At 37.4% G+C, this 25,670-nt stretch overlaps 5 protein-coding genes across 6 annotated transcripts in view; 3 read left to right on the top strand and 2 right to left on the bottom strand.

Moving 5' to 3' along the window:
* LOC129796673 (nephrin-like) overlaps positions 1–4,806 on the top strand; it is a 61,356-nt gene extending 56,550 nt beyond the window's left edge. For both annotated transcript variants that reach the window (XM_055838796.1, XM_055838794.1), the window contains exons 17-18: positions 1,885–2,073; positions 3,425–4,806. In XM_055838796.1, the coding sequence (XP_055694771.1) occupies positions 1,885–2,073; positions 3,425–3,523 (288 nt within the window). In that variant the 3' untranslated portion in view covers positions 3,524–4,806. The remainder of the gene's footprint in view (positions 1–1,884; positions 2,074–3,424) is intronic.
* Positions 4,807–7,029: 2,223 nt separating this feature from the next.
* On the bottom strand, positions 7,030–7,982 carry LOC129794540 (sodium-coupled monocarboxylate transporter 1-like). Its single transcript, XM_055835294.1, has 3 exons — positions 7,563–7,982; positions 7,229–7,489; positions 7,030–7,044 (listed from the first exon to the last, which is right to left on the bottom strand). The coding sequence occupies exons 1-3, from the start codon at positions 7,980–7,982 to the stop codon at positions 7,030–7,032; spliced, it is 696 nt and encodes a 231-aa protein (XP_055691269.1).
* Positions 7,983–8,250: 268 nt separating this feature from the next.
* On the bottom strand, positions 8,251–8,940 carry LOC129794541 (sodium-coupled monocarboxylate transporter 1-like). The gene has a single exon (XM_055835296.1). The coding sequence runs from the start codon at positions 8,938–8,940 to the stop codon at positions 8,251–8,253; it is 690 nt and encodes a 229-aa protein (XP_055691271.1).
* A 5,849-nt stretch (positions 8,941–14,789) lies between these two features.
* Positions 14,790–17,822, top strand: LOC129796675 (uncharacterized). Its single transcript, XM_055838798.1, has 2 exons — positions 14,790–16,535; positions 17,394–17,822. The coding sequence occupies exons 1-2, from the start codon at positions 14,794–14,796 to the stop codon at positions 17,593–17,595; spliced, it is 1,944 nt and encodes a 647-aa protein (XP_055694773.1). The 5' UTR covers positions 14,790–14,793; the 3' UTR covers positions 17,596–17,822.
* Positions 17,823–20,423: 2,601 nt separating this feature from the next.
* LOC129794542 (sodium-coupled monocarboxylate transporter 2-like) lies at positions 20,424–21,774 on the top strand. The gene is made up of 2 exons (XM_055835297.1): positions 20,424–21,058; positions 21,138–21,774. Exons 1-2 carry the CDS (start codon positions 20,424–20,426, stop codon positions 21,772–21,774), a joined length of 1,272 nt encoding a protein of 423 aa, XP_055691272.1.
* The last annotated feature ends 3,896 nt before the right edge of the window (positions 21,775–25,670 follow it).

The following is a 25,670-nucleotide window of genomic DNA, read 5'->3' on the forward strand; positions in this document are numbered from 1 at the left end:
CGACATTTCCAAAGATTTTCAACCTGAGAGATTGGTAGTAGTTGATAGCTAAACTTCTCACCTTTTGATCCACGACAAGGAATTTCACTTTTCTATCCACTAAAACAGAGAATTTTGCGATTTTCTCAATCACGCCATTTTGCAACAAATGGATTGAAAATATGTCAAAAATTTCGAACTCCCATATGATTTACATGGGTTGACCCGATCTACCCCAAGGGGTATGTTTTGATTCAAATAATTGTACAGAAAAATCATTAAAAGTTAATGAAAAACACAACTTGGCAACGTTTTCTGTAGTAACCCAGCTAGTGAGAAAAATTATCAGATTGGAAAATTGCTGAAGGAAAACTTCGGAAAACTCGTTTTTCTCAATACGCAAAAGTTTGGGAAATGGGCCAAAAATTTATTTTCTTTTTTAACTCCCAAAGTACTAATCACATAACCTCCAAATTACTGTCAAAAATTGTAGGTGTATAGGGCTTTCCACCCTAATTTTTTCCGATTTTTCCGAATTATAACTTCGGAGAAATTGGCATTTGAAAATTCGAAAATGACTCTTTTTTTACCCCGGTCTCCCCTATAGATACGGTGGCAAAAAACCCTCCATAAACACGCGAGAGGTAGCACAATAAATGAGTAATAAAAGCAAAAAAAATTAAAAAAGATTAATTAAGAATTTTCGTACGAAAGGGGACTTTATCTGGCAAATATCCGGGAATATTTATGCGGAATAATTGACAGTTGAGCTTAGAAGGGCGTTGAAATACCTTAAACTTTTGAATCAAATATTTTGACCAGAAAAATCTGCTTTTGGTCAGAAAAATTCTGCTTTTGATCAGAAGAATATTCCGTTTTGATTAGAAAAATATTCCAATTCCAAAAGGAATGTGTTATTTTGTTCGAAAAATCTGCCATTCCCTACACATAGATGCTCAATTCATCGATATAAGTCCAATAGATTTTATTCTGTGACAATTTTAAGGTTCAAATTGGTAGCAAGTACTAGTAAAGTCCTCCAAGTGTTAAAGAAGTCTCAAATGTCAGAATTTTACAAATTACCAATCAAAAATTTCTAATATGAATGTAACAGCCATTAATAGAATTAGTGCTTTCATTCTTCCCTGAAAGGTATAATACAAATAATAATGAATCTTCCTAATTATTCCGAATATTTCCCTACATAATACGAATAATGGGACATTTATCATTCAGAACCCCCTGAAAAAAATCCTTCGAATGATTTTAAGAAATTATTTAATGATTTTTTTGGAACTTTTTCTTCCTTTAAATAATTCTTTGGCATAAAAAAATTATAGTTAGTTTTTCTTTTTTAATTTTCTCTCACGGCTTTTTGCTCTTCATTTTCCCACCCGCGCAATTTAATTATTTCCTTTAAATTATTCTCTTCAATTTAACAAAGTTTAAATTAATAATTTCGAAAGTCAATTAATTTTCCGAATATAATTATCAAATATATGCTTAATTCCCTCCCCGGAAAGCTCCACCTGCTAATCGTTCTATGATGACCCGCTTCCTTTGGACAATGCTTGGATGAGGCAAAGACCTCCCCCAGTTTGCACGCTTTCTCGGGCCTACATTGCCAAACTACGTACCGTACATACATAGAGTACACAGAGAGTGACCAAATCCTCAAGCATTCTGGGTCATGAGAATTATTTTAAGCTGCTTATCCACCCACTCACCAACCCACCTCTGTCCTGCTGAACTCAATCACTCTCTCCCTCTCACTGCAATCCGAGAGCTCAATTTCAATTTTCCAATATGCTTTCACGAGGAGTAGGGGGTGGGGTGTGTGTTAGTCCATACACAGCAATGGTGGTTGCAAGTTATAATCAATTGGCTACCATACACATATTGCAGATAGATTTAGCACACAATCTCCTTTCGTCGAATGGAAAAACGGGTGTCTCGTACCGTGAATCACCACCACCATCGAGCACATGGATCCCGGTGAATCAGGCACACCCGCTGCGATCGTGTCAATTGCAGCAGCAGCAGCAGCAACTCGATATAAGAGTACCACCGCCGATTGTTTGCCCGAGAGAATCGGTAAGTCTCTGACACAAAAGTTACCTAACTTCCCTCTATATTTACTTCTCTTTGCACGCGCGGTATTGACCCTTTTATTCGGTTAACATTTCACCCACACACGCGAGAAAAAATAGCAAAGCTCTCTTTTGAGCTTTTCGTGCCAGCAAAAGGTTGCATTTAGCCCCAAAAAGAGAGTGGGATGGAAGTCCAACAAAATACGCTGATATTTTGTTATTTCTTCGTGACTTTAAACATCAATATATCTCTTTAATTTATCCTACAACCATTTCATTGAATCTTTGACGGATTAATTGACCTTTACCTTCTTATTGATGAAGATGAATTAAAATAAAATTAAAATAAATTAAGGATATCCTTCAAAAAGAAATAAAAAAAAAGCTTTTCGTCAAAAATATTGTGATTTATGGTTTATTCATAATTTTTATTTCAACTCTAAAGGAGTTTATTCGTTTCAATATAGGCAAGCCCTAAAGATCAATAGGAAAGCAAAAATATTAAATTATTAAAATTGCTTACTTTCGTATTAAGAAATCAAAGAAAATCTTTAATATTATTAGAGCTTTTTAAGAAAGAAAAAAATCTTTCAAATCTTTCCTAGGTTGATCTAATGACGTGAAGATATTAACCCTTTAAGGACCGTTGAGTTATACGCTGACCCAAAAGCTCAATTTTGAAAATATTTCATTTTATATAGTTATTTTATGAATATTGAGTTCAAATTAGTACAGGACTATGTCTTTACAATCCCTGATCATTTTATGGCCACAAAAGGACATCCTCAAAGACTCACAGGATCAGGAAGTACGAAAAACCGTAAATTTTTGAGTTGGGATTTTTCGCCAAAAAATGTCTTTTTTTGAGCTCAAAGGAACCCCCAAAAATTATTATTAGTTCAATCAGCTCGTTAGATTGATCGCGGTTCTTAAAGGGTTAACAAAGTTATAAACACTTAAAATACTACAAACAATTCAAACGGACAGAATATTGGTGGGGTGTATGGGGGTGCATCGTCATTGCAAATTGATCTCTGATGAAACCTCATTCATTGACATTCATGTACCCTCTGCACCCATCCACCCTCAAACGTGTGAGCGTGTGGTTTCTTCACCAAGAAGGGCTGTCACATCATTTTAAATTGAATTTGTGCCATTCTAAAGGATATTAAGTCCATCTTCTTGCATGGCAATGCGAATTAATTCAATGTTAGGGTTTACGTTGACGGATTTTGGACTTAATACCAATTAAGCTTGGCATAATACGAAGGTGAAATCCCAATTTCCTCCCCCTTACTGAGGGTGTGCCTATCTATAAATGTGTTGTGTGTGTGCGTGTGCTTCTCTCCCCGTAGGCTCCAGTTCATCAAATTCTTGTACCTGACCACAGAAACTCCCCTCTGCCACCTCAAATTCTCACCGACCCCACAGGCATGAACGTATCGAGATTTTGACATCAATCCCCCCGTTGCAACACCACGACTGACTACTAGCTCCTGGGGTCATCCTGCCACTCAGTAGAATATGTAGGAGATAACGTCCACTTCACGTGTGTGGGTGGAGTACAGCCCTGCCCGCCAGCCCCTTCCCCCTCCAAAAACGAAGAAGAAGCAACCTCCTGAATCTGGAGATAAACACAACTTAATTACTCACGAGAGTTAGCAAGCATAAAATCAATTTGCAAGCCCATGGTGGATACAACATACAATCAATGGGAAATCAATACGTAAAGGTAGGAAATTTGCAGAATGATTTTACTTGAAATGATAAAATAGGTACTGTGAGAAAATCAAATTTTAAACTCCTCTCTGTATATACTTAAGAGATATTGTTAAGGTACTTTAAATGCTCCAGAAAAGGGACGAACAGTTTGAGTTTTAAAAGGTTAGTAAGAGAAATTTTAAGAGAAGATTTTAAGGAATAATTTCATACGACAAATGCTGATGCAAGTGACGGAAATTAAAGAATGATTTATGATGATTCAATTTCTTAAATATTGAACGAATTATTCTAAAACTATTTTTGAAAATTCAAAGTAATTTTTATAATGTTTTTTTTTTTGTATCTAAAGAATTTTCCAAAAATAATAATTTTATTTTTAATTTTTAATTAATAATTTTAGTTTTTCATAACGATTCCCAATAAAAAAAATATTTTTATAAAATTCATAGAAAATTGAAAACATTTCTTTAAAATTAATTTTTCAGAATTACTTAATAAAAATATTTAAGTTTATATTCGAGTAACATCAAAAAGTTTAAATTGTTTGCCCCTTGCTTTTTTTGTTATCACCTTGAGGGAATGTGAAGAATAAAATAATTTATATTGTGGAGCAAAAGAAAATATCTCAATGAGAGGATAGTTTAATGTGAAGATAATATTTTGTACAGCGACACTATGAATAAATATAGTTATTACAATGACTTAAGAATAGAATTTCTAACAATAAGAAGAAGACAATTTGTGACGAAGGTCTTGCCATGGCATCTCCCCAAAGAGCCAATATGGCAATAAAAAAATCAAATAAAAAAAAAAGAGAAAAGGAGTGAAAAAGAAATAAATTTTTGGTAAGATGAATGTAAAATTGAGGAATTTCTTTTACCATGCATCTCTCCTTTATTTTGTAATTTTTAAAGAAAAAAAATGTGAAAAGAAGGTGAAGGAGATGAAGAAAAAATACAAGAAAAGGGTATAAACGTGTTACATAATTATATATAATAAATTTTGTCAAAATAAACCCTGAAATCTTAATGATTAATCAGCAAAAAAAACCCACTGCATGTTTCTTTGTTTCTACACCACACCCACCCACACATTCCTTTTGACCGCATACCCGAAGAACTTGAGCGGATATGAACGTGTGTCTATCAATGAGAGGCACAATCCACGCGGTAAGCATTCTGCCTCTTTTTATAGCATCCTGTGTCCGATTAGGGGCGGTAAATGGCTTATATCTTAACCCTTATGGCACCAGCAGAATATTGTTGGTACACATAAACTCACACAGGCAGGAGATAAAGAGGCGGATTAACTAACTACCTACTGTGCACCCACCCCCGCGTGCGCGTGCAAACTTTTCTATCCCACCTCGTGTTCTTCGCCCCCATGAATGTGATGCTTCCACCGTCATGGTTAGCAGAAGATGGGACAACGACATGGCTTGATTTCTCCCATTAAATTCACGTTCATCTAGGGACCATGAAAGACTCTCTCTTCTTCTTCATCCTTCATTTCCTCCCTGTTTTTTCGTTCACATTACAAATATTATGCTCATTCGGACAAAGAAAAAAACATTCCAGGAAGACAAAAAGGAGACAACCTTTCAAGGAAGGTCTTTGTGACCAAGAAAAAGGCGTTTGTGCCTGGCTGGGATCATCTTGGGATGATTCAATGTGATATCAATGTGATCAAAATTTTAAAGCTTTCTGATTAATCCTTTCCATTTACAAACATTTATTTTCTCAATTTTTATTTATTTTCAAAATATTTTTTAACAGAAAATTTAAATTTTCTTATCAGTTTAACATTTGAAAAGAAGGTTTCCTTCTCTTCGTTCTTCTCATTAAAACTTTAAAAAAATCTCTTTTAGTGCTTCATTAAGGAATTGCAAAAATACTAAAAAGGACAATGTATTCTGTTAAAATGGATTGTTCTCAATTTAATTAGGTAATTTTAAAGAATATTTGTTTGCGTAATTAGTGGCAATTGAACCGTCATCATGCTAATTGTATATGTTGGGTTCACTGAATGCAAAATTATGTTGTTTCATCGTTAATTAAATCCCTATTCTTGAGAGTAAGTATGTGTGCATTCAAATCTAATATTTAGATAATGTGGTTATGGGTTAGCATAATGTGAATCAATTAATGTTTCACGTGCTTGCAAAAGGTAGGTTGTCAAGAACTTCAAAGGACTACAAAAGCATTCCCTTTAAGAATCAGGAAGAATCTTTAGGATTATTATTAATTTTACTTTTTTTTAGTTACACGGAATAACATAAGACAATTCAATAAAATTTTACTATTAAGAATTTTGCAGGTGGTTAATGAACCTTAAAAATCGACTAAAAATTTGATAATTCCCATTGGAGATACAATTATTATGCATACTACAGTAGAAGAACTTCCTCTGTTTGAGCTTTTTTTCCGGAAAGCCCCAACAAATTCCCATTTAAGCCCCAAATGAAGCAATATTGGTGAAGAGAGTTGAATGTTTGTGCTTTATGGTGTGCCTTTGCAAGGGAGAGGGTGGTTGGTTTGAAGGAGAGATTACCCCAAAGGAAGAAGGGACATTGGTGAGCTGTATATGCCCTGTGTACTGTACAAAACATTTATCCTTGTGTGGTGATGTAGCCCAGTAATTTGTGTGACGCTGAGACTCACTGTATACACTTTACAAGAGAAAACACACATAACAATAATAAAATTTAATAAAACGTTGTCTTGCCTGGAAGGGTCCATCCTAAACATTGCGGAGGGTGATTAGGGGGCATACAAACATATATGCTCTATGACCCTGTTGAGGGTCTAATTGTACATAAGATCCAATGTTGGTACAAGCACCGAGGGTTTTGCTTAGAGCCCGGTAAATTGGATTGCAATCGACAAGTTTTCGTGGTGGGGGTGGCTAAGAGAGTAGGAGGAAGGGGTGAATAAATATACTGTAATGGGACGGTGTGTGAGGAAGGTTCAACAGATCAGACTGCCAGAAAATTGATTTAATTACCAAAGATTTTTTTTTACTTTAAAAGAAAATTTGTAAGAAGCTTTGAGGAATCTTTTTTTTTAATTTATTTTAATTATTTTAAAAGAAATCCACAGCAAAACAGTGAAGATCTTTAAGAAATTCAACCTCGAAATGAAAAAGTACTTTATAAAAAGATTGTAGAAATTTTCTTTAAAACTGACAAAATAATACAAACTTTTACAGATTATACAAGTTAAGTTTTTATTTCATATTTTCAACTCTCAACCACCTATTTAAAAAAAAATGTTAATTAATCAATCACAATAAGTCAATGAATCAGATGAGGAATTCAGCTTAACTCTTGCTTCATTTTGATCATCTAACACATCTGGCAGTGTTTGAGATGGACTCCTCAAAAAAGGTGCCAAAAGTCTTTGATCCTTGACAACGTTCCCACCTGTAAGTAAACTAACCAAGTAACCAACTGCAATCCCTGGAATCGATCCAATGAGTCCGTAGTAGACGAAAGAGAGTTTAAATGGCCAGGACTCTTCATCAGCTATGCCTGTATTCGAAGAATTTTCTAATATTTGAAAAAGATTGCTTGAATTATTGAGCGCTGCGTCACAGCCATCAATGCGAAGAGTTAGCATAGGTTCAACTTTGTTATTTAGGCTTCCTATCATGAACGTGAGGACACTAATAATCCCCGCCAAAGCTCCCAATTGGGCTCCCTGAAAGAAGTTTATGGAGGTTTTTAAAATTGGTTTGGATGAAGTAAAGAATTAGGATTCTTTGAAATCTTACCGTACTGTTGGCCTTTGGAACAAGTGCTCCAAGGATGAAGAGCGTTAATAGAGCACTGGCATTGAGGGATATACACTGACTGACCATCTGAACGATACTTCCCATTTTCTCAATAAACAAAACCAATCCAATCTGAAGGAGGGCTAAAAGGAAAACTGTTCCCTTAATAATCCTTCCTGCTCTTTGCTCCTTTATCCCTGGAAATTTGTTAGTGATGAAGTCCTCGTAGATTATTCCGCTCATAGCATTGAGATAGGAAGACGTTGTGGATAGGCTAGCTGAGAAGATTCCTGCTATGAAAATTCCATTGAAGCCAAGGAAGAGAGAAGCTCTTTCCTGAATAAAATACGGCAGGATCTGATCAATCTTCTCAATGAAGCCTGCTCTGAATGGATCACACGTCTCATAGTTTGCGTACATCACAAGTCCCAAAAATGGTGAAAAAAATATAAAAACACTGAAGACTGCAACAAGGATCCATAGAGAAATCTTCATATTCCGTATGTTTGGTAGTGAAAGGAATCTCTGTAAGTTTGTTTGATTAATACCAAATTGGTAAGTTACAACGAATATATCCGATAGAATGTATCCAAGTACTGAACTTCTGGAGTTCAGATTTTCCGTACTGAAAAAAATAGAACAAGAACTTCTCAATGGTGAAAGGAGAAGACTTAAAACTTTAGGAAGTTTACTTGAAAATAATAATCCGATCTCCACGTTTTGCTGCAGCAAAGACATTCTCAACACCATCAACACTACCAACTCCAATAGTAGCCACAATTGCACAGGATGCAATAACAAGCCCAAGTTGTACAACATCAGTCCAAATGACTGCTTTGAATCCTCCAATTGAGGTGTAAAAGGCACAGAGAAGGGACAAAATGATCACTGTTGCGTACGTATTGACTCCTGTAACACGCTGAAAGGTCAAAGCTGGTACATAGACGGTAATTGGGAGGAAGATTAATCCTGTGAACAAGAATAGTCCACTAGCGAGTAGTCTAACGCGTCTACTGAAGCGTAATTCGAAGTACTTAAAGCTGGAAGTTAGTCTAAGTTCTGAGAAGATTGGCAGGAAAACTGTTGGAACTACAAAGGCCATGAGGACTAAACTAAAGGCGTTCATCCACGTATGACTTCCATAGGCGTATGCTTCAGCTGCTTGACCCACAATTGTTGCTCCTGTTATGGATGTAGCAATGAGGGAACAGGTAACAGGAAATAGGCCCATCTTCCTACCACCCAGTAAATAGTCGTCTACAGTTGTAATCGTCTTACGAGACTTGACAGCATAGTACAGCCCTATAGCTGCTGATGCCACAAAAACAATCACAAAGAAGCTGTAGTCAAGCAATGTAAACTGTCCACGATCTTCCATTCTTGCCTTGCAAAATACTTTTTAAACCGATTCTAGCTGAACTTCACAAGGAACTGAGAAAATTCTAAATATAAAATTAGTTTAGTAATTAAATTAAGTAATTTGTCTCAAAACTTTTAATATTTCAGCACTAAAATGACGTATTGGGGTAAAACCAGAGCTGCTAAAGAAACTTTTATTTGCCCAGTTTTAGTAGGTAAACAACGTTGATGTATTTTTAAAAGTCAAGGCTTCTACAGGAACGTGACTTGGAGATAATTTTAAGTGTTTTTTAATGACTCAGGTCATGTTTGACCCACATCTTTGAGCACTAAGCTTATGATATTACCTGAATGAGTGAATTGAATGGTAAAGTCTCCTAAAGAGGCTTATGAATGAATTTATGTTATAAAAAAAGATCAATGGAAGTTAATGATGAATGAGTTTATTTTATAAAAAAAATTAACGAGATTTTTTTGTGACTTAACTAAACTAACCTAAACGACGCCGTTTTGTCATTAAAAATCTCTTCAAATTCCATTGCAATCATAAAAATTCTTTTAGAAATTTTCTTAATGAAATAAAATATATATATAAAAAAAGCTTCAAAACACCAAAAACTTGTTGAGAAAGCTCAAAAAGGGAATTATTTTCTCCTATTCTTAAATTATTTTTTAATTATTTTTTCTTATTCTAGTCATAGATTATTTCTACTCTCCTCTCACCAATCCCTCCACCTACCCCTCTGTCTAAAGTGATGGTAGCATTTTGAATATTTAATTAAAATCCCTTCTTGGAAGTCAAACCGAGAGAAGTTAGTGAATCTTAAACCTTGAGCATAGTGCAAATAGTATACCGAAATGCACGCTAAAATCTCTCCTCCAAAACCATCCTCGCAATTCATTTCCATCCGTTTGAGGGGGTTGCGAAGAAAGGGGGCGGTGGTGAATTTGAATTAACTGAATGTCGATTGTAATGCCGCCAAAACTCGCTGGGGGTTGGCCTTCTGCCGAATTGGCATACATAGTTTCACCCCAACCCTTCTCCTAAATTGGAGCTTTTTCACTCACATTTCTCATTCCATAAAATGTTTATTTATCTAACGTTAGTCACGACGTAACACAACCACCTCTCTCTCCTCCCTTAAAGAATCGTCCAGTATGTGGACCATCTCTCTCGTCGTTTCTCTGTTCCCACAAGACTCTTATCGTTGTGCATTCATGCAAATTTCACACGCCATGTATTCATCATTTGTGTGTGCCGAGTGAGAAATTCATTCGACAAATTTAGCTTAAGCCATTGACAAACCACTTCCCAATTTACGTAGAGAAGGAGAGCTTCCCTACCTCTGTCTCTTCTCCTAACTATATATGGAAAATCCTCCCGCATACATATGTACATATGTATGGTGTGGATGAATTCATGAGAAATTTTGTCAGAACAATAAAGTAGAAGGGACTGAGCTTCAGCCAAGTAGTTGAGATCTGTATAATAATATTTTTCACATCCCCCTTATCCATTATGTGTGTGTGTGTGTATCTTTGGGGGAAATTTTTGGGAAAATTTTGTAAGCGATTGTTGAATTTTTTTTGAGCTTCATCCAAAAGCTTCGTGACGCAATCACCGGAACTTCAACATTAAACATTTAGAAAGATTAAATAATATCTAAATAGAGAAAAAGAATCATTTGAAAGAGAAAAAATTCCATAAATATGTGCCAAGAACTTTTATTTTTCCAGTCAAAAATTATCATATTTTATGTTCTTAATATGGAGATTGAACTAATAATTTTCCTCTAGTTGGACAGCAAGAAATACCCATAGAGGTGGAGTACAGTGGTGGGCATAGAAATTTTGCTTTGGAGAAAGAATTTTGAATTTTCAGAGATAATAAATATCGAGGAAAATTTCTAGATGAGTCAAAAGAAAATTAAATTCCAAAGAAAAGGGCTTGGAAAAAATTCTTAAACATTTCATTTAATCACTTATTGTTAATTAGCTGAGAGATAACAGTGGAGGCGCCGAATGATTTTTTTAATTCAATAAACTTAGGATAAAATTGACATAAAATTAAATTTTCCATCATCATCTAGGAGAAAGTTTTCAATGTTTTCCATTACCATTCGTTATATATTTATTAATCTGCTAAACATTGCAAAAAAGCTTTCACCGCTAGAGCTTTTAAAATAGAACGTTTATAATGCAAAAGCAAATACATACGCCAAAGAAATCTCTATGCATGAGAGAAGAAGGGGAAACCTTTTATACCAGCAATTTCACGACAAACTTGCATCTTATGTTGCTGCAACAATCATCTCCGCATATTATATATTGTCTCGCCCACACCCCTTTTATAGTGTAGCGCCCACCCTGTGTAAATCATAACTAAATTTCTAACGTTTGAATACCCAAAACTGCATGATGTCGATAAAAGTTTTGCAGCAAACTTGTTAAATTTACCGTGAAAATATTCCGAGTCTGTTTTCACTTCCACCATTTGGGGGGAGCTTTTGTATGTAACTCACTCCCATCCACCCCATCCTTTCAACCCCCTCTCTCTCTAAAAGAGATGAGTTCTGTATGTTGGATTCTGTGTAGGGGGTTTGGGGGTGGGTGTATCGTTAATGAAACTTTCATTGTGTGCAATGTATTCTGCAAATGGGGGATGGGGGTGGTACGGCGAGGCGAGTGCACGGAATTGCACAAAGTTTGCCCAAAGTTGAGGGCTAATTTCAAACTATTATTCGGTCTCTTTGCATGCAATTGAATATTTCTATTGCTGTCCACAATTGTTAGTAATTCAGTCACTTTGCCGCATATGTGGATGCCCTTTTCACGGACTTTGGTGTGGTGTGGTCAAACCACCAACTCAGGGGAGAAGGGGGTGGGATGGAAGAGGGGTTGTGTGTAGAGCTGCATTGAAAATAGCTCTATAGCAAAAAGGGGAAAGTGGTTGTTAAATACAGAGAGCCATCGTACTGGCAGATATATAGAGTTGCAAAAGACACCGCGTATTGGGAAGCAGATACACAAAGCTTTCATCAGGAGGAGAGGTGGGGTGGAAGTTGAGGGTGGCTCAATGAGTCGGAATAATGTAAATTCGAAATATCATTTATTATCGAATTATTTGGCAAAATTGAAATGTAAAAGGGAGTAGTGGTGCGTGTGGGTGTTGAAAAATACAAACGTACCCTTGCCAAAGTTGAATGATGAAGTCAATCAGCGTGTAATTTAAGTTCTGTGTGGGATACATTTTGCAACAATGTGATATTAATTCTCTGTATACCATTTGCACGCCCATGTTATACACAATAAAATTATTTTTCTTGTAAAATTACGAAATATTTCCTTGCCTTTGACCAATTATGAATATGATAAAAAAATGAATAAAATTACGAAATATTCCTTTGTCTGTTATCAATCATGAACATCATAAAAATGTACTGGTAAGTTTCACTTACGGGCTGTGATTCTTCTTTCAGATGACAGTCCAAGTGTGGTGGAAATTGAGGTGGATAAATTTTTAGGAATGGCTTTCTCACGCAACGAATCACAACCAACGCGCATGAGTAAGCCTTTCCCCAGAATTTACACGCGTTGGCTGTGATTCGTTGCGTGAGAAAGCTATTCCTAAAAATTTATCCACCTCAATTTTCACCACACTTGGACTGTCATCTGAAAGAAGAATCACAGCTCGTAAGTGAAACTTACCAGTACATTCCTTTTACTCTGCTGGACCATCATTGGACTTTATTTATAGTTTTATATATTTTTATATGATTATATATTTTTTTTGTATATAAATTTTTAATGCTATAGATATACGGGTCACCCTTGTCCATTCTGTCAGTGGAACAGCCGAGCAGACGAACATCACTGGGATGATACAAAATGGATGGCCAAGCCTCAACTTGATGTGGGGGAGTGGAATGAAGCAGGAAAGTACCTTGTTCCAAAAGAAAATATAATTTTTCCGCCCCTACACATCAAGTTGGGGTTGATGAAGCAGCTAAGTAAACAGATGTCTTCCGATTGCCTTGATTATATCCGCCTTGTGATACCAGAGTTAAGCATACAAAAAATTGACGCCGGTATTTTTAACGGGCCTCAAATAAGGCGATTACTGTGATGAGGATTTTGAAAAGGAAATGAGCAAAAAGGAACTAGAAGCGTGGACGACATTCAAGGATGTTTTAGCAAATTTCCTTGGAAATCGGAAGAGCCCAGATTACAAAAATATAGTACAAAAAATGCTGAAGGCATTCCATTGCCTGGGGGCTCGTATGAGCAATAAAATGCACATCCTTGATAAGCACTTGGATACATTTCCGCAAAATATAGGGGCCATGTCTGATGAACAAGGTGAGAGGTTTCACCAGGACATGGCCCCATAGGAAAAACGATACAACGGAAAAAGCATAATAAACATGCTGGCAGATTACTGTTGGAGTATACACAGAGATGTGCCAAACCAAGAATACAAAGGAAACCAAGAACAATCGTTGGAAAGGTCTTGATGTCCCCTACAACATATCAAAATTTCAGATTTTTAGCTAAAATAGGGGCTGAGATATAGCGAAAAAAAAATTTAGGGGTGTTCCAAAATGGCGGAAGGAGGGGTGGGGGAGCGAATTTGAGTTCGCCATCTGACAACATTAGGTCGATATACTAACTTTGCCTTTGACCGCAAGTCTCTATCTATTACCGTTCTTTTGTAATTAAGCGTCAAACTCCGGCCGGCCGGAAGAATTTTTTTTGACATACGTTTTTTGGAATGTGGGGACCTTAATTCGTGCTCATCCCGAGTTTGAGCCCGATCTGACGACTTTACATTTTAGGTGGTACACAGAAGCTGTGCTATTCTTTTCTTTGAAAGAATCACAGCTAAAAATGATCACGAAAATGATTAAAAAAATATGAATAAACTCCTTTACAAGAATCCCCCAAAATTTTTGTAATTTTTTTGGTAAATTTTTCTTGAATGTGTAAAGAGCTGCACCTCTGTAATAAGAGGGAGACCTATTATTGCACCCATTGTACCAATCTCTCACAGAGCGAGCACCAGTAGTGGCTAAATTTGATTTAAAACGGCCCATAAGATAAATTTTCGTTTATGAACCCTCAACACCCTCACCCCCTAAGCCGTTCAACAGCCACCAAAAACCACCCGCAAAACGGCAAAACGTTCTCGCTATGCATGCAGAGAGTGTGTGGAGGTCGCTGGTGCATTTGGAACAAGTACACCATCGTTATATTGTGCTTTGTTAGATATTCATACTTTGGCCCTACACATTGTTGAGAATATAATTCCATTTTGGGCGCGGAGTATTCACAGAATCCTCAACATTTCCAACAATGCCCTCCATGCCGTTGCGTATCCTCCCTGGCACAAAATGTTCCACCGAGAGACTGTGTGAGTTTGTATAATTATTCCATGAATAGGGGGGAAATATATGAACGACGACAGAGGGGTTGTTCTGACTTGCAGGAATACACACTGCTTATTTTACGAACCACACTGTAATTTAACTCATTAAAGTTTTCAACATAATTTAAACAAGGTGAACCCGCGCGACATTCACTGCAATTTGAAAGGAAAATTTGCAAGAATTTTAAATATAAATATTCTATTTGTATTTTAAAGATTAGATAAAAATTAAAAAAAATATTCAATTTATTAACCTTCTGACCTTTTTTGGTGCTTCTTTGGGTTTTGCTGGGCTTTTTAGCAGAAATATCAGATTCTTCATTCTGAAGCTCTTTTTTTTAAAATAATTTTATATATTATTCAATTTAAATCGCATTTAACATAGGTAATTTTCTTTTTTTTTTCATTACGAAAAATTAGAATAGAAAAATTAAAATTTAGTTCAATATGGAGATGCCAAAGAAGTGGCTTGAACTTTGGCCAGAGACACAAGAAGTGATCCAACGGGCAATTCTGCATGAATCCACGCAAATAAGTCAAAATGGTGGAATGTGTGAGAAGTGGTGCAACCATGTTGTCCAACTCTATGCAGACTACGTTGGTATTTGTCGCAATTTAACACTCTTGGTGAACAATCCAACGTGTCAGGAGCAAATGCCGCAGACTCTTCTGCAACTACTTGACTCGGTGACCAGACGTTGGCTCTTTTGGCATAATGAATTGCAAATTGTGAATACCATTGCACCGGGGAACATCGACAGCACCCTAATTGCCCACAAACTCATCCCAAATAATTTCCATCTCCAACTTCCGGGTGCTACACAAAGTGGGAATCAAGGGGTTGGGCGACTAGCTCGGGATATCCTGTGTGAGGAAATACTTGGTGCAGCAACCCAAGAGCAGAGGAATGTTGATGCTGGGAAGTTGCAGCACAAAGAGGTGGCAAAGGAGATACCAATTGATGAGGAATTAGTTACAAAATTTCAGCAAATTGTTAATGCTCTCAATGAATATGCTGAAAGAATTGGACCCAAAGCAGAAGAGTTCTTAAAATATCCTTTAAAATTGAGTCAAGAAGAATCACAATTTGCTCCTCGGATACTTCTTCAATCACCTTTTGCGGAGAAGAAAAAGGAATCTGTGCTGAAATCTTTAAATCAGGATCGTCCACCTTTGCTTTGTGAGTTAATTGAGAAGCCAAAAACACCAAAAAGCATCAAGAAGACCAAAAAGACTAAAAAGAAGAAGGTGGTAGAGCCTCCAAAATTACCCACCTCCAAGAAGCAACCGCCAAAGAAGGAAGAAGAGGAAATTGTGAAAAATCCTATTGTTGACAATTTGCAGAATCTCCTGGAAATGTGCAAGAACTTTGAAATGGTAAGCAATGCACCTCTCAGAGTTCTCGGAAAATCCCCAGCTTCTCAGCAGAAAAATCCCACTGAAGAGGAGCTTTCAGAGCTTCGACAATGGTGCAAGTTTGGCCTTGAACAAGGGATCATCAGCTATCGTCAACAAGATGAAAATCTTCAGTCTTTTGTGCTTGAAAGCTTCACCACGGAAGTCTTGATAAAGAATCAATTGCGTTTCCTCCAATTCTCCCTCTGCAATTGGGTTGATTTTGCAACACCCACACCACTGTGCATTGTGGGAGAACCTGGAACGGGAAAGAGGCAACTCATTGAGCGTTTTGGAGCAGAAACGAATTCAGTTATTATTAATTTAACATTACTATTGGTGGATCATAAGAAGGGGAAAGTGGAGGAATTTCTCAGTTTTCTCTTCAAAATTGCCAAATTCCTCCAACCAACAATTCTCCTCCTCGACAACATGCACACAGTGTTACCCGTGAAGAAGTTGGGGAAGAAAATGGATACACTGATGAGGCAAATGATGAAGCGTTTGACCAAAGAAATCAACAATGGAGCGAGAATTCTTCTTGTGGGGCTAACCGATGAACCCTGGCGGGTGAAGCGCATTCGAAGCACCTTCAGTACCACCATTTATCTCCCACCAGCAGACTACTCCACCCACTTTTTCGTATGGTTAGCCCTACAGGGGATGCCAGAGTACTATCAAGAGTACCTAAGGGCCGTCATGGTGTCCCCCCTGACATGGGCCACGAGGGATCTCTCAATTGCCACCGTCATTGAGGTTGTCGCCCAAAGTTACGTGGCGGAAAGAAGTTTGCGGTAAGTGTTCGACGGGGGAATTTATGATTTCACTTTATGTCCTTCCACTACCCTCCATCAATCCCCCCCCATCTCCTTACCCCTCCCGGGTGGGCACGTGAAGGGTAAATAAGCTATGAATTACAGCCAGGAGAGATAGGGGAGCATCATAGCATCCCCATGGTTCTTCTCTCTTTCTTACACGCCCAATTATTGGATTTATTCATGAATTAACCTCCCATGAGGGCTATTTTAGCACACTCTATGGCATACTTTGAAGGTACCTACTTTGGTAGTTGATAGAACTAACAAAGATAAAATGGCTTAAAGGGAGGAGCTTTTAAAAAATTAGTTCAAACCACCAAAATTGCCCTGAGGACATTTTATTTTGCCGAAGAAGTCGCTAAAGAAGAAATAATTGAATACTTAAGCTTTCACCTGGCGTCTCCACTGTTCATTTAAATTTATTTTTAATTACCTAATTTACTCTCTTTCTCTTTAAATAAAAGTTATATTAAAAATTTCAATTAAAAAATAAATTCAGAAAGAGAATTGATGGAGACGCCTGGTGGTTGATTTGAGTTCGTTGAATTTTGACTCGCAAAAACCTGACAGAAAATTAAGAAGAAATCAATGATTGAAGGCATCCACCCTCGCCCATCTTTTACCCATTGCGAGTTATTCACCCCTCTACGGCGGAGCAATTTGGTGCCGCAATATCATTTCAATCACAATTTGTCGTCTTTTACAGCACAGTGAAGAGAATTTTGCCACAAAATTCGCGTGAATTTACAAAATCACCTCATCAGGCGTCCTCAAATGACATCAATTTAATCTAAGATTTATTGCTTCTCTCTCTCCCCTCATGCTACGTTACAGGAGTTCAACAGAAGCATCCCAATTTGTACTTCATCTCGCGCAAGCCGTAAAAAATCTCATCACTCGCAATGGTGTTCAGTACGTGGTGTCTGCATTGAAGCGGAAGAAGATGAAAGCCTGGATCGTTGCTGGAGCAATCGGTGGTGGTAAAAGGAAGGGTTCCCGGAAATCCAAGAAAATTGCAAACAGAAGGCGAAATTGATTGACAAGCGGCGGGAAGGGGCAGCATTACACACATTTTGATAGGAGAGAGAGTGAAGAAAAAAAAAGAACGAAAATCCACCATTCAGGAAAAGAAGTAAATTTGGGGAAGGTCTGACGCATAAAATTCTGCATATTCTCCGTGGCATCTTTATTGATATTGTTGTGTGTGAGAAATTTGATGTTTTATGTAAGTATGTTGCGTATATAAAATTCCTAGCAAAAGGGGTTTGGGCTCTAAAGCACCTCTTCAGGTATTCATGGGAAAGCCATTTGACTTTAACCCCCAGAATACGGTGGTTAACCCTCGCACACCTGTATCCACCCCCACCAACTCACAGGAATGACTCAATTAATCTCGAACGTAAATCTATTTAATTCAGGTTGGCACTTCCATTGACCCAAAATTATCTCTAACTATCACGCTTTTGGGTCGCCTCTCCTCTCCATGGTGAGGCCCCATCATATTCATTGCAAATGAAGAGTTGTGCGGGGGTGGTACACGCACACAAACCTTTTGGGTACTCGAGAGGGTGAGTGCGGAAACCTGCTGAGCCATTAAGTACACCATAATATTTACATGATTTCACCCTCATGTCCATTCAGGGGCCCGCACACCTTTCCTAATATTCAGTGAGTGCCAATAATTTTCGTACGGAACATTGCGCTTTTCTCCATGACAGAAAGCACCCCCCACCTTCCCACACTTTGACTCGCAGGTGCTTTAAGTACAGTATCAACGAGAAATTTAAGGACACGCAAATTTAAAGAGAAAATCATTGGAATTATTTTTTTTTGTATTAAATTAAACAGAGGGGGATTCTCTTAAAAATTTAATAAATTAATCAATTAACTTCTGTTTAATCTTTTAAATACCTATATTTTCACCTTGATTCAACCTTTAACGGGGGCATAGTACTACACAGTGTTCTCAATGTAGACAAAATACAAAGTACGCAAATGGCGCTAAAAGATTACAGAGGTCAGTTGGGTTAAGGGAGCAATTGGAAAAGTTGAAAATTTATTATCACCATCTCTCGAAGAGCAAACGGGGGTCACTTTCAACCCCTCATTCCTCTAAACAAGACCCAACAAACCCCTTTTCTAGCCCAGAACATCACTCCATACACGGAGGATGTGTGTCCCAGCAATTAATTGCGAATTACAAGGAACTCCCCGAGCACTAAAATAAATTCCCAGCTCCTGTTTAAATTTAATTCATCCCAACATTTAATTCTTTATTTATTATTCGACAACCAAACCCCTACTAAGGGTGATAGAAATTTCAATTTATCATATTACCAAACGTTAATTTATTTGCAATTTGGTGGAAAATAAATATTTATAATTTTGCGTGTAAAAAATGCAATTAATTGCAATTATTGAGCAAAAAAAAATAATAAGAGAAATTATCTGGCTAATTTGAAATGGGGAAATTTAAATGGAAAATCTCTGTTTTCATGTCTGTGCGGGAAAAATGCAGAAATCCAATTTTGTCAATTTTCACAGTGAATTTTCTAATTATATCGCATTTAATTATGAATGATAATTTTGTAATATGATATGGGGTGAGAAAATGCAATTTAGAGCCATCACCGTTACCTGTAAAATATTTTAATAAATAATTCTCATGAAAGTAGATAAAAGAATATTGTAGCGTTTTTCACTACCAACGCACACCTAGAAATATTGCGAAGAGGGGTCAGGGGCTGGGGCCAATTGTTCCGCGGCGAGGGGCAAACAAAAGAGGTGGATTGTTCCTTAATTCTCATTTATTAGCCCCTTTTTCCCTCTACACTAGCATCACGCATCTGCCCTTCTCCCACGCCTCAACCCCGGTTTCCTCCCTTCCCATTGCCACACAACTTCCGAGGGCGAGGGCCAAAGGGAAGTGGCCCATCTCATGAGAGAGGGCCTCTGGGGGGGGGGGTGGAATACTCACAATTGTTTCAGCAATCGCCGCTCGCGCACTAATTCACCTTCTGCCTTCTGATCCTCCCCCGTTGCCGCTGCAATGCGGCTTATTGTGAGAGCCAAATACATGGTGCATGACCGAAGTTTAGCTCTTATATGGAAAATTCGCCACAATATTTATATAAAAACTATTTTTTCTTACCATTTCTAAAAGAAAATTTTTACGTTTTACTAATTATTTCTTCTTCCCCCTGTTCTTCCCATTTTTGTTATAAAAAAATTTGGTAAAAAGCTTGAAAAAGCTTTAAAATGGATTGAACATTGTACATTAAACTTAATTTTACCGTCAAAAAGCAGACGATAAAATACTTTTTTAAGGAATTCTTTTTAGAAAGAAAAATCTAATATAAAAATAAATTATATAAAATAACCTTTCCACGTCTTAAGACGTACAGTAAAAAAATAATTATGAAGGAGTCTATATTTACCTACATACATATGTACTGTACATACATACATAAGACAAGGACAGTCCTTCAAAAAAGTCAAATAATATTGTAGAAGAATTTTCCTATCAAGTAAGATTTCAGGGATCAAGGCATGAATAAAAGTGAATAGACTCCTTTAAATACAGACTCAAGCGATTAATAAAAAACTTTCTAAATTGACAAAGTTTCAACGAATTAATATAAAGTTTTTACCATCAATCATTACTATTTAACTGCCATTTTTTTGGTAATAAAATATTTAACGATTTAATTCTTCCGAAGTATTTTATCAAACACCTGAACTTCCTAAATTTCAGTTATCTTCCAATCTTACAGCGGAATGGAGGAATTAAAGAAAGAGTTGGGTGTTGAAAAGATGAAACAAACAGTGCAGTTTAGTTTCCTTGATTATTCCTTTTTTGGTCTTATGGTTATTGTGTCAGCAGCAATTGGACTGTACTATGCCGTCAAGTCCCGCAACAAGACAGCAACGATGGAGGATTATCTTCTGGGTGGAAGGAAGATGGGACTCTTCCCGATTTCGTGTTCACTCATTGCAACATCCCTCACGGGAACATCAATTGTGGGCCTAACAGCTGAAACCTATGCCTATGGTACACACTCATGGTTGTACTCTGTGTGCTTTACAATAATGGCCATCTGCAATACCTTCATCTTCCTTCCGGTCTTTTCGGAGTTGAAGCTCACATCGAGCTTTAAGTATTTGGAAATGAGATTTAATCGACGTGTTAGACTCCTTGCTAGTGGACTGTTCCTGTTGACAGGATTAATCTTCCTGCCAATTACTGTCTACGTACCAGCTCTGACCTTTCAGAGTGTTACAGGAGTCAATACGCATACGACAGTTGTAGTTCTCTCACTCCTGTGTGCCGCCTATACAGCTCTTGGAGGCTTTAAGGCAGTCGTGTGGACTGATGTAGTTCAGCTTGCTCTCATGATTGTGTCTTTTATCGTTGTAATCGTCATTGGAACCAATACTGTGGGTGGGTTTGAAAATGTCTTTGAAGCTGGAAAGCGAGGACAACGATTGATTATTCTAAAGTTAGTCAAAATTGTTTTTAAATTTTGATCTTTTTAATAATTTCGTTGTTTGATTTAATTTTTTTTTCTTTACTTGAAGCGCGGAAGAAGTGAATACAAGAACCTCAATGTATGGAATGATCTTGTCAAATGCTTTCACAGCAACGTATCAGTTTGGTCTGAGTCAGACAAACCTTCAGCGCTTCATTTCTCTGCCGAGTCTAAATAAAATGAGAATATCAGCGTGGATTCTATCAATAGCCTTCAGTCTATTCTTCTTTCTATCCGTCTTCTTGGGATTGGTGGTTTATGCGAATTATGAGACATGTGATCCATTCAAAGCAGGCTTCATCAAGAAGATTGATCAGATCCTACCATATTTTATTCAAGAGAAAGCATCGTTTTTCCACGGCTTCAATGGAATTTTCATAGCAGGAATCTTCTCAGCTAGCCTATCCACAACGTCCTCTTATTTTAATGCCATGAGTGGGATTATTTATGAGGATTTCCTTAGTAAAAGGTTTCCTAACATCAAAGACAGAACGGTTGGAAATATCATGAAAGCAACGACCTTTGCCCTGGGAATCCTGCAGATTTTCTTAGTTTTCTTTGTGGAAAAGTTGGGAATGGTAATGAAGATGACCCTCCAAGTAATGGCGATTAACAGTGCAACACTCATTACGCTGTTTATTCTTGGAATTCTCATCCCTAAGGCAAATTCAAAGGTTAGACTTTAGGATTTTTTTTTTTGCAAAGTTGTTCTTTTATTTAAAGTTTTTCCTTCTTTTCTTAGGGCGCACAAACAGGTGCAATTTTGGCAATTGTTACACTTCTTACAATAACAATTGGTGGTTTAAATAACAAACCCGAACAACCTCTGACACTTCGAACGGACGGTTGTGAGAAGTCGACATTAACGGATTTTAATGTGAATTTCAACTCTACACAAAGCAGTTCAATAGGAAATGAAAATGACGACATTTTCTGGCTCTTTCGTATTAATTTTACGTATTTAGCATTAATTGGAACAACTATAGGCGTTGCTACAGGCTACCTGATAAGCTTGCTCACCGGAGGGAATACAGTTGATGATCAGAGATTACTTGCAGTCTTTCTGAGAAGGAAAGACATTCATAAAGAGGAAATGAAACTAAGATCTAAAGAATTGTCAAGGATTTGAGAATAAGTTGAAGAATAAAATGTACTGGTACCAATTTTGTGAGAGCAAACTAGAACACAAATTAATTTAATGAAAAGTCATACCCAAGACAATGTTTGGAAAGCCGTATCTCGAGAACGGATCCAAAGATTTTCATTTTTATTGTTTGAAAGGTCTTGAAATCAGCTATAATATATCGAAAAATAAAAAAAAAATTATGTCGCAATTTTCTAAAAATTCGAGTTCTATTTTATTTTTGATTTTAGCGTTTCTTGTGGTCATTTCTCGAAGTTGCAATGTTCTAGACATTTGTAGGGTGTCTAAAAGAAACACAGCTAAAATCTGCGCATTTTATAGATTTTACTTAAGGGGTGTTTATCTGAATAAGAATCTTCGAATCTTCGGATTATTCGCCAAAATATCGAAAGATTCGCCAGATGTTTATCTGGTTATCTCTTGGTTTTACTACTTTGAACAAAAATTAATTAACAACGAGGTAAATTGTCGCTTCACTCCAATTTGCCTCGTCCCGCTTCGCGGGGATTTGTTGCGCTTCGCGCAAATTTTAGTGAAAAAAGATTGTGATGGTTTTTAAGTAAATTGAGGCCACTTTTCAATCGCGAAAAATAATTTTGCAAAGAGAAGAAATCATTTTCATACAACATTTCAGGCGCTAAATTCAAAAATTTGCAAAAACTGCATGACTTTTATATGGGGGCTACCTGAAGGGGGGCTTTGGGGGGAAATGAATACAGCCATCTGAAACCGCCTTGATATAGGGAGTGTACAGAGTTTACCTTGTTTGAAAAGGCGGGAAAAAGAAGAGATTAGTACAAATTCCCTTGAGGTCCTTCGGCCGGGATATTTCACGGAAAATACCTTGATTTGAAGGGCAGGAAAAAAGAAGAGAATTATGCACAGCCCTTTGAGATCCCTCGGCCAAATATTCACAGAAATACCTTTAAAGATAGGCACAAAAAATGTATTAATGATCAATCCGGGGAAGACGATCAAAAGGAGTTGATGGCGGAATGTATGAAGGATGATCCTCTATCGCAGAACAATTTTAACCCATCTCATCTTGTAGGGGAACATAAAAAATAGAAGAATCGCGAGAGAAACTCCCCAATATCCACTGGGATCACATAGAAAAGTGCAGTGAAAGTACAGTCCGGGAAAACATAACCTCAATTTTGGAACACCATTGAAATGAATAGGAAGACCTTTATTATGTTCGACCAGCGTGACATCGGGACCTCTTGAGCTTCTTTATAACGTTCCCAACCTTTCCTGCCTACCCGAATGAAGATTTGAATGATTTTTGCTTTACAACTTTTGTCTTTCCGGACTTCTCGTTGTTGAGTTTTTTTTTCTCTTGGAGTGCTTTCTCTTGGATATGGGCTCAACAGCAGGGCGTTTCCTGTACTTGGGTGGACGTTTTGGATCTACGGGGGCAAAAAGATTCCGATCTGACTCCGCTCTAACTCCCTCTTTGAAATATTCAGCATCATCTTCATGTGGACACGTTAATTGTGGGAAACATATTCTGCAACATCTGTGCCATAAGCTTCAGATGTTTCCCTTGGCCAGAAAGGCTGTTGAGCATCACCAGAGGAGCTGATCCGGAGGCTTTGTCATCATCATCATCATCATGCTTGGCCGCCTTTAGGCTGAAATTACATCCATAAGGATGAATCTACAAAAATGAGAGAGAAATTGAATTCTGGGGCCTTGCGGGAAGCTTCCCGGAAACTCACCTTGAACGTTAAAGTAGGCCCTCGGAAAGCTTTGTTACTTTACACAAAACTGTTGATTACAGTTCCAAGGGAAAGCACTCCAAGAGAAAAAAAACTCAACAACGGGAAGTCCGGAAAGACAAAAGTTGTAAAGCAAAAATCATTCAAATCTTCATCCGGGTAGGCAGGAAAGGTTGGGAACGTTATAAAGAAGCTCAAGAGGTCCCGATGCCACCCTGGTCGAACATAATAAAGGTCTTCCTATTCATTTCAATGGTGTTCCAAAATTGAGGTTATGTTTTCCCGGACTGTACTTTCACTGCACTTTTCTATGTGATCCCAGTGGATATTGGGGAGTTTCTCTCGCGATTCTTCTATTAGCTGTGTTTCTTTCAGACACAGCTTTTGTGTACCGAGCAAAATCGAAAGTCGTCAGATCGGGCTCAAACTTGGTATGAGCACGAATTAGGGTCCCCACATTCCAAAAAACGTATGCGCCAAAAATAAGTTTTTTTCCGGCCGGCCGTCCGGCCGTCCGTAGTATAACGGTAAATTACAAAAGAACGGTGATTGATAGAAACTTGCGGTCAACGGCAAAGTTTAAATATCGGGTGGAAGACATCCGATTATGAAGTCAAATCCGACCCCCCACCCCCGGTCCGCCATTTTGGATAACACTCAAATTTTTTTTTCGCTATATCTCAGTCACTATTATAGCTAGAGGGCTGAAATTTTGATATGTTGTAGGGGCCATCAATACCTTTCCAAAGATACCTCATTTTTGAAAATCGGTCAAGCCGTTTAGTCAATATGGCCGCCACAATTTTTCATCGAAAATCGACCATAACTCGAAAACGGCTTGACCGATTTTGATCAACCCGGGCTCAAATGAAAGCTCTCAACAAACCCTACAACTCTCTAGAACATACGAAGTTTCAAAAGTGACCGCTAGGGGGCCAAAAATCAAAAACAAAATTTTCGATGAGTTTTCGATGAATATCTCGAAAACGCCATTATCGATTTGCTTCATTTTTTGATATGTTATAGCTGATCATATTATCTAGCTCCATGCCAAAAATGAAGAAAATCTATGTCTCCGTTCTCGAGATATAGCCTTCCAAAGTTGGCATGTCATATCTCGGGTTCTACAAGTCCGATTTTGATCAACTCAAGTGCAAATGAAAGGTTTCGTGAAGCCCTACAAATGTCTAGAACATTGCAAGTTCGAGAAATGACCGCGAGAGGCGCTAAAGTCAAAATCAATATTTTCGAAAATTTCGAACTCGAATATTTCGAAAATGCCATTATCGATTTACTTCGTATTTTAATATATTATAGTTGTGGTTAAGACCTTTCCAACGATAGCTCAAACTCGAAAATCTATGGATCCGTTCTCGAGATATGGCCTTCTAAAGATTTCTTAGGGTATGACTTTTCAACTTTTCCCGACTTTGCGCGTATTTTAAATTAATTTGCGTTCTAGTTTGCTCTCACAAAATTGGTACACTGAAAGAAACACAGCTCCCGTAAGCTTGGTCAGCTTACCCGTACATTTTTTATGTTCCCCTACAAGATGAGATGGGTTAAAATTGTTCTGCGATAGAGGATCATCCTTCATACATTCCGCCATCAACTGCTTTCTCCTTCTTTTCCTTGCTGCCTCAAGAAAACTCCACTTTTTAATTTAAAAGAAAATTCCAAATTTATTGAATTAAATTGTTCACAAAGGAAAATTTTA

Source organism: Lutzomyia longipalpis, chromosome 4 (assembly GCF_024334085.1).
Source record: "Lutzomyia longipalpis isolate SR_M1_2022 chromosome 4, ASM2433408v1".
NCBI lineage: Eukaryota > Metazoa > Arthropoda > Insecta > Diptera > Psychodidae > Lutzomyia > Lutzomyia longipalpis.